General features: G+C 34.1%; 1 protein-coding gene across 1 annotated transcript; it reads right to left on the minus strand.

Moving 5' to 3' along the window:
- Window positions 1-715: 715 nt before the first annotated feature.
- Window positions 716-8,132, minus strand: LOC133200294 (uncharacterized). Its single transcript, XM_061336118.1, has 5 exons — window positions 7,635-8,132; window positions 5,155-5,310; window positions 2,581-2,725; window positions 1,754-1,936; window positions 716-1,271 (listed from the first exon to the last, which is right to left on the minus strand). The coding sequence occupies exons 1-5, from the start codon at window positions 8,063-8,065 to the stop codon at window positions 1,068-1,070; spliced, it is 1,119 nt and encodes a 372-aa protein (XP_061192102.1). The 5' UTR covers window positions 8,066-8,132; the 3' UTR covers window positions 716-1,067.
- Window positions 8,133-9,686: the final 1,554 nt, after the last annotated feature.

Genomic DNA, 9,686 nt, shown 5'->3' on the forward strand with positions numbered 1-9,686 from the left:
AAATATGACTAATCATGGCTTTGCCCCTCTTCATCATATTTTTTCTTGTATATATATTCCTATGTAAAACTTTGATCCCCCCACTATGGCCTCACCCTACCCCCGGGGGTTATGATTTGAACAAACTGGAATCTACACTACCTGAAATGCTTCCATATATGGCTTTTCTGTTCTTGAGAAGAAGATTTTTAAAGATTTTTCCTATGTATTCCTATGTGAAACTTTTACCCTCCCCCCATTGTAGCCCACCCTAGCCCCTGGGGTCATGATTTGAACAAACTTATTTAAATCTACACTATCTAAAGAAAGATTCCTTTAAGTTTCAATATTTTTGGCCCAGTGGTTCTTGGGAAGATTTTTTAAAACATGTCACCAAATTTTCACTATTTCTGAATTATCTTCCCTTGAATGAGGGCATGGCCCTTCATTTGAATCCCCATCACCCAAGGATACTTTGTGGCAAGTTTGGTTGAAAATGGCCCTGTGGTTCTTTAAAAGAAGTTGAAAATGTGAAAAGTTTACAGACAAACAGACAGACAGACTACACATACAGACAAAATGTGATCAGAAAAGCTCACTTGAGCTTTCAGCTCAGGTAGCTTTCAGCTCAGGTGAGCCAAAAATCTCACATGCTTTACGCTCAGATGAGCTAAAAATCGTAACCATATTTAGCATGGACTCTTCATTTCACAGAAACACAACACTAATGCTCCTCTTTATTTTTATTCACTATTATTTTATGCTAAAAAATATAGTATTCAATACCAATATTTCAACAACCAAAAAGATACAATGGTTATGAAATAATTATACATGGCACTGTTCATCTTGGGGTCTCATCACCTTATGTAGAATATATTCTGCTTTCATTTCTTTTCAAAAGTCTTCTTGAATTTTCCCCAATTCTGCACATGTTTTTTCCAAACATTTCATTTTCCTGTCCTTGTCATCCATTTCTCCTCTCAAAAGATCCAGTAGCATATCTTTCATTAACATGTCAATGCATTCATTCACAAATTTTGAGCTGTATTCAAGGTCTTATTAACACAAAAAAGCGAAATGTGTTGCTAATCCAGAAGCAAGTGTAAACTTCCAAGTCTACAGAGCAAACCAAGATGAAACATTGTATCCATAATTTCTTCTCGATCTTTTCTAACTAAGAAGTTGTAAGGCTTTGAGTAGCGGATTACACTTCTCTCATTTTCCACTGAATGACCATGTGCTAAGTTTGATAAATGCTCTCTGTCCAACTTCAAACACGTGAAAATGATCTGCAATATTGATATAACCATATTTTATTTATCTTATACATGTACAAGTAAATGTGAAAAAAATACTTTACATGGATTGATTTCAGTATGTTTCATACATTGGCATCATAAGAACTTGTTTGTACACTGAGCCTTTCCAATGGCATGACTTATCATGCCATTGCCGTTCTTGAGAATAAGATTTTTGAAATATTTTTCCTATGTTTTACAATGTCAACCTTTGATTGCCCACTGATGCCCCACTCAACTGCCAAGAAGCTGATTTTACATAAGTTTCGTATTTTCTAACCCAGTGGGTTTTCTTAAATGACCTTATAGGACACCCACCCTATTTTTGCCTTTTTTAATTATCCCCCCTTGCATGAGGATGAAGTTCAAAATGTGAAAATGTGAATAGTAAACAAAAGACATATGGCCAACTGACAAAATTTAATCAGAAAAGTACATTGAGCCTTTCCAGCATTGATATTAAAATTACTAACCATGTTCTTAATACAAATTATTCCTAAATTTGTATCTTGTAAAGCAGACTTTTTCCATTCCACTAAGAGCTCTCCTCCATGCCGCCCTAACAAGCTTTCTACAGACTGGCCTGTAAACTTCAATTTTCTGATATTGAAATCAGCGGTAGTTTTTTCTTCATGTGAAAGCGACCACCTCTTCACCTGAAATTAGATTTTTAATGTACTTAGTTTTAAAATCTACAAATTTAATTATTAACTAGAAGTCTATGATGACACTGTAGCTCTACTTATTTGTAATGAAAATAAAGGAAAACAGTTTACAAGCACCTGCACTTGAAAAAAAAAAAATCTTAGTTAGATAGTACAGAATCATGCAGCCTGATGCTTTTAATCTTGAAACAATTGCAAGTTTTGACATCAAATGAAAAGTAGGCATAGCAGTTTGATAGATATTTTCACATAATTTATCCTTTTTTAGCTGGGTTCAATTCTCAGAGAGCGTTAACTCCCTACTGTCACTGTGTGTCAACTGGATATGCTGACTGCACCACTGCCAAATTAGATTTACAAAATACAGTCAAACCTCATCATATCTAACCCGAGAAAAAACTTCTAGATATCCGAGGATTGGAGATATCGAGGGTAAAATACTTAAAGAATAAGTAGTTGGGAATTCGATCCAAATCACTTTGACATAATCATGTTCTTCGAGATATCAGTGTTAAAGATACCAAAGTTCAACTGTTTATAAACATGTAGTACAGTACTTACCGTAATACATTTACAGTATACATTAATCAAAATTATAATTGTTAACAGATACCATTTAGAACTTTTATACTAACCTCTCCAACAGTCACTGTCAGTAGAGATGAATTACTTTTAAAACCACTGTGACATTCCCCCTGCAACCTGTATCTCAGATCGGGAACACTTGTTGTAACTACTCCATCAAGCATCATTTGCATTTTCGGCAAAGCATCTCCTCTCCTGCAAAATTTGAATTGTCTCCCTTACTTCGTTTAATAAAAATACCATTTTTTTTTTTAGAATTTGATAAATAAGAAATGATATTCAGAAGATGTCTCATAAAATAAAATATGCTTCAAGATATTTTTTTTTCTCTCACGATAAAATTATTAAATGTAATTTGTCATGAAATGTTCCCCCCCCCCCCCATAAAAAAACTCTTTTGTAATGAAAGCAATACAACAAAAGATAGAAAAACATGTCCTTGAATTTTGTTATTTGAAAGCTGTTCATTTAAACATGCAACAAAGAAAGATTTGCTATTCTAAGCAGCTTAACAATACAAAGCTCACCTTGACACCGCTATCTACCGTATAAGGCAAAGCCTCACTTCACACCAAATAAATGTTCTAGTGGTGTTCATCCCCAGAGGATACATTGTACATCAGTCTTTGCAAGTTTGGTTAGGGTAGGATTGATAGTTCATTGGGAATGGACCTGCCTGAAAAGCTATAATCTGGTCAACTATCCCAAAAATGTAGGACAAATCCAGCATCAGAAGCAAGTCTGGTAGTGTGCATCCTTAGATGTATTGATGTATCACCCATGATAGCTTGTTCATCAAAGGGCTTACAATTATTTGGAATGAAACTTGCTCCAACTAAAGGTACAATGAACAAGCTCATAAAATAGTACCCCCCCCCCCCCCCCAACTTGACCTTGGTTAAAAAAATGACACATCCTATGGTCATGAATATTCTTTTAGAAAATTATGGAATAGTTGTTGACTAGGTGTTACCTTAATAACCTCCCCCACCCCTCCCCCCAAAAAAATCATTTGCTGGGGATAAAAAAAACTTTATTCATCCCAAAACTGAAGGTCAGATCCAGCATCAGAAGCAAGCCTGGTAGTGTGCATCTCTAGAAGCATCATCCATGCAAGTTTAATCTGTCACCATAGGGCTTATAGTTACTTTGGAATAAGATCTGTTCAAAAACATTAAGCTATAACCTTTTCACAAAATGTTTTACTGTAAGTATCATTGTAAGAGACAACTTATTTTGTTTGTGGCCCTTTTACATGTAAATAAACATGAATCCCACTCACCCAAGGATGCTTTGTGACAAGTTTGGTTTAAGTGGCAAACTTTGACCAACTGACTCCATTTTTTTTTACTCCAGAAACCACTTTAACACATTGCAAGGAACAATCCTTAATAGTTTCAGAATTGATTGGCTGAGAATTTACTGAGAAACAAGAGGCCCAAGGGCCTTGATGGTCACTTGAGTATAATACAATAATGTTGAGGGTCCATAGTATAAATTAAACAAAATAAACTGAAAGATGAAGGTATCTTGCGCAAAAGTAAAAGAAATAGGATGATCAGGGATCAACAAGATAGTTATTCAAGTAATCAGTAACAATGTAGATCTATTTACTTGCCTGTACTCGCAAACAAAACAATTACAAGTGCTTGAGCACATTTAGTAAACCCATCACATACCTTTTCACAGTGGCCTCTCTTGGTCATTGAAAAACATTTAACATACAGTAAAACTCGGTTATAGCAAAGTTCTAGGGACCTGAAAATTTACTTTGCTATATCTGTAATTTGTTATATTCGTTTAACGAATTCCTTAAAGTATATATAGGAAATTTGCAATATAGATTTTTTTCATTCAAATATGACTACCAATTGTATTTAGGGAAGTATAAAATACAAAATTTACCTTGAAGTTCAAAAGTTTTAGTATATTCAATCGAGTTTCAAATATCAATACTTACACAATTAATGTCAATTCAATATATTAAAAATTAAGATCTTTGAAAATTCGCTAGACGTCAATTTCTTTATTTTTTTTACTTCTAGGGGACACAAAATCAGTTCCCTATAACCCTAATTTCGCTAAATCCGAGGTCATTATAACGTTACCGTATATTTTTGCAAGGAATTGTTGAGAATTTTTGGGGATTGCAATAAACTTTGCTGTATCCATAAATTCGCTATATCCATGTTCATACTAAACGAGTTTTACTGCATATGATCTCTTATTGTGGCACCATCCTACCCCCAGGGATCATATTTGAACAAATTTGAATCTACACTATGTAATGAAGATTTCACAGAAGTTTTATCTTTTCTGGCACAGTGGTTCTTGAGAAGATTTCTTAAAAACATCTTTAAATTTTATTAATTCTTAATTATCTCCCTTTGAAAGAGGGCATGGTCCTTCATTTGAGCAAACTTGAATTCCTTTCACACAACTTTGGTTGAAATTGGCTGAATGGTTCTTGAGAAGTTAAAAATGTGAAAGGTTTACAGAAGGACACCAAAAAATGTTATCAGAGAAGCTCACTAGAGATTTCAGTTCAGGTGAGCTAAAAAGAAACGATTACAAGATATATGCCTCAAAAGTGTTTAACTAAATCAAGCATAGCACAAACTCACATAGCATTCAACAGGAATATCTTGCTGAAGAATATTAGAAGCTGACTGAATTCCCCTTCCACTCCACATCTTCCATGAGATCTCAATTCTTTTATTAGGTCGGAATAATACTCAACATACTCCAAAATACCAGTATGCCAAATGCTAAAAATGTGCCTGTAAAAATATAAACCATTTTACATTAAGTCATGAATAACGTATATGTAAATATAGTATGAACATGATGAAATGCAGGATTCAATGAATTTTCCTTAGGTTGATACTGAATTGAGTATAAATATTTGTTTTCAATTAGTCTGTTCTTCTTCATTGTCACAAGCCACAGGTTTCGTGTCCATTCTATTTCCCCAAATAGAATGGACACAAAACCTGTGGCTTGCGACTATGGATTTCATCTGGGCTGACTATCTTTCATGTAAAACACACCAAAATTATATCAGTCTGTGGTGAAACTCTTGACCACTCATGATGAATTATAGTACTGTAACAGTTACTTTACACTAACAGTGTTTTCCCTAAGAACCGGCTACCCGCCGAATTGAATTGAAGTGGTCAATTTGGCCAGTACCCGGTTCTTAGGGGCTTCAATTGATAAAAGTGCCACTTCGGAATAAAAAATGTATAAAATTTAAAAAATCAAAATTAGATTGTTGTAAGGTCCACAGAGATTTGTCATAAAATTCAACCCAAAGAGTGCGTTCAGAGTACTACTGTTGGCTGACAAAAGTTACCACTGGTAGAATTTCTTACCATTGGTATGCCAATGGTACATGTACCAATGTTTGCCCACAAAATTTACCATGGGTAGACTATTCTGCAGACAAAGTAGAGCTCTGTTAGCAATGGTAACTTATTTAATGACGTCAAAAAAATGGTGGGTACTGATCAAGTCGGTCCTGCTAAACAGAGAACACAAGAGAAATCTAGGTTCATTTAGTAAATTCAAATAAATTTTATGCATAATTGAGTTCATTTTTACTTTATAAATTGTTTTCTATCTATAAAATCAATAACATAATTATTTTATGAAAGTTTTATACATAAACTCTGTGTAATATATATAGGTATGGTACGTCTTTTTAAAACTTGGTTTTTCTTGACTGAAAGTGTCAGAATCTTTATATATTTTAACAATTTTTAAGTGTACATGTATTTAAAGTACATTAAAAATTTTTTATTAATTTATTTAACAATCCCGAAGACAAGCCCCTACGGTTTTGCAGGTGGGGAGAAGTACTTTACTATACAAAAAATGTATTTCTGAATGCATTCTCTTGCTACAAAATCATGCACGAAGCAACAATATATCTTGGTTTGACATTTTCCTTAATAAATAATCAGCCAATGTTTAACAATGGTACATCAATGACACCAATGGTGCCATTGTTAACATTGGTCAGTTTCCCACCAACTGTACCCAAAAACTCGTTCAGAGTACATATGGGTCCAATGGCACCAATGGTACAAATTAGTACCATTGGCAAACAGGTGATGGTACCACTGAAGATACTCTGAACGCACCCAAAGTCTGTTACGATTGATCTCTATCCCTTTACTTTGAAATAAAGGGAAAACACTGCACTACAACTCAGCCACAGCGAAGTCATGGGGACCTGTGAATTTACCTCACTATTTCCATGATTCCTTGTAACAGTATAATGAATTCCTTAAGGTAAATATATCCAATATTTGCAATATGCATTTTTTTTCTTCAAGTATGACTACCAATATGTTCTGGGAAGTATTAAATTACAAAACTTACCTTGGATTACTAATGTTTTCCTATATTAAATTATATTTTAAACAAAATTACTTACAAATTATTTTTTAGATGTTGAGATCTTTAAAAATTTCTTGCAAAAGATGTAAATATATATGACTATAACCTTCAGAGTTCGCTATTGTATCTGTAAAGTCATCACAACAGCTAGAGCCAGCTAGTTCATTATAACCATAAAGTTTAACAAAGAATTGTTAAGAATTTTGCCAAGGATACCAAATCACTTCCCTATATCTGTTAATTGCCATATCCATTGCAGCATTAATTGATGTTTTCATGCCTGACCTCTAAAATCGGTAGCTCTGGTGTCGGGCAATGGTAATTGCACACCCCTTATCCCATAAAAAAATTTCACCCCATATCTTGTTTTGTCCAATTGCACACATAGCTATTGTCTTTGATTACAGAAACCTTGTCCTTAAAGAAAAGAAAATTGTGAGATGGAATGCTGTTTACAACAATAAAGGGCAATTTGATGCACTACGTTATTTATTTTCCTTTCTGTACACAATAACGTACATGTAACTGCATGGTCTGACAAAACTTCATCCAGTACAACAAAACTTTTAACTGTGTCAGAACAAATGTCTGACAGTAATTTAAGAATTTTGACAACTCTGTTATATATAAAATACCCCCACCCCCATCTGCCCCAGTGAAATATGGAACAAAGAGTGAAAGGATATCAATGAAATACTACCAGGAGAGATAATCCATTGATGATGCAGATCCTTTCATTACCATTTCCTCTTTTATTTTTGCTATTGCTTGCAAACATTTTTCGGTTTCTTTCACAACAACAAATCGACTCATTGAATCAATTTCAGAAAATTCTTCATCTGCATCTAAGCTATGCATGCAACTTTTCGTTGATTCCACCAGAAATTCCTTTATCTCAAGAAGTTTAGACCACAACGTAGCATGATCTTTGATACCTAGTACCAAATACAAGTCTTTCAGGGCTGATTCATATAACTCAGATAATTCTGTTGCTTTTTCGTCATAAAAGATTCCAAAAGATTCTAATTTACAAATATCCCATTCTGAAACATGGTCTTCAGCAAACCTCCCAAATTTCACTCCGGAGGTGTAACTGTCGTCGCTTGAGTTTGATCTTCCCCTTTTCCGCATTAGTTCTGATGCTGAAGGGGATGCGCATGGTGATAAAAGGAAGTTGGAAGAATTAGATGAATCTGAAGAATTAGATGAATCGTCCATCCAATTTTTCTGGCGAATTATACAAATAGAATTTTCGGAATCTCGATCCCGAGTAGATATGGCAAGAAATGAACATACTTGAAAGTCGGGACTTATTTCTTGCCATATATGATCCCGAGTACTGCTGTTTTCACGAATTACGTCTTCAGGACGTGTTTGCGTGATATTTTGCCCGTAGAACGCGGGGGGGGGAGGCTATTTTGCTATGTAGTAAATTTTCCTCTAGATGCTGATCCCCCCCCCCCCCCCCCACACACACTTTTTGTTGTTGCAAGGTCGAGTACAGGCAAATTAAAGGATTTGGACAGTAAATTAGCTTCTTTTTTTGGGGGGCTTGTCAGGTAATTTTGGGAAGTTGCCCCCACCCCCCCCCCCTTTCACTTTTGGTCAGTTTAGGGGTTTTTTTTCAGATTTTTTGGGGAAGTCCAAAGTTGCCCCCACCCCCAACTTTTGAAACCATTGCTAGGGGCCTGTATTAAAACATTCAAAGCCACCGGCCCAAAGTATATATATTTTAAGTCACATGTATTTACATAATCACATATATTTACATAGTTGAGTTCAAACATAAAGCATAATATAACATATGTTCATCTTTACAATTCTTGTATTTTACAAGTATAACATGACTAATAAATATCAATCTTCATGAGACTCCATAAAAATGTCTCTTCTTTCAAAATCTAGAAAAAAAAATGTCTAAGCACTGAAGATACTTGTTTCCCCATACTGAAATAAATTTTCTTATTTCCTAAAAGAAATAGAGGATATTCAATGTTTTGTAGATGAATATGGAATTTATTTCACGAGTGGGACAGGATTTTTTGATATTTTCACGAGTGCGAAGCACGAGTGAAAATATCAAAAAATCCTGTCTCACGAGTGAAATAAATTCCATATTCATCTACAAAACATTGAATTTTCTGTTTATTACATTTTTTTTTTTTTTTGATTTTCCCTTTGCTTCTGTCTTTTCTTAATACAGTGTCATACATGTAGCTAGGCTTGACGTTATAGTTGAGCGGTTGAGACGTCATAGCTTAGCAGTTGTGAGATTGAAAACATTACATAGCATGGATTTTAACAACATATTTGGGAAGAAAAATGCAGTTTTAGCTCTATCAAGATGTTAGTTACTATCTCTATCTTATGACAGGCCAGAAATTATTTTTTACTTACTTTGATATCCTTTCACAATGTGAGAGAATATCATTTTGGTATTCTTTCACACTGTGAGAGAATATCACTTTTATTCAATAAATAAATCACAGTATTTCACTGTTAAAAATGTAATAAAGAGATATATTTTGATATTTGACAGCTTTTTCTAATATCATCTTAAATCTAAATCACAACATTTGATAAAGTGGACTACATTTTCAATATACAAAGAATACCTTTTCTATTAAATTGGACAAAATTTCATATTCTGTCATTTCTCGGAATATTTCTGTCTTATTCTATTAATTTCCACATAATGACAGGATACTCTTTATCTGCTCAAGGCTAACCTATAACTTTTATAATTTACAAT

The sequence above is a fragment of the Saccostrea echinata genome, unplaced genomic scaffold, assembly GCF_033153115.1.
Source record: "Saccostrea echinata isolate AGI-Se365-2 ecotype Australia unplaced genomic scaffold, CSIRO_AGI_Sech_v1 ptg000038l, whole genome shotgun sequence".
Classification (NCBI taxonomy): Eukaryota; Metazoa; Mollusca; class Bivalvia; order Ostreida; family Ostreidae; genus Saccostrea; species Saccostrea echinata.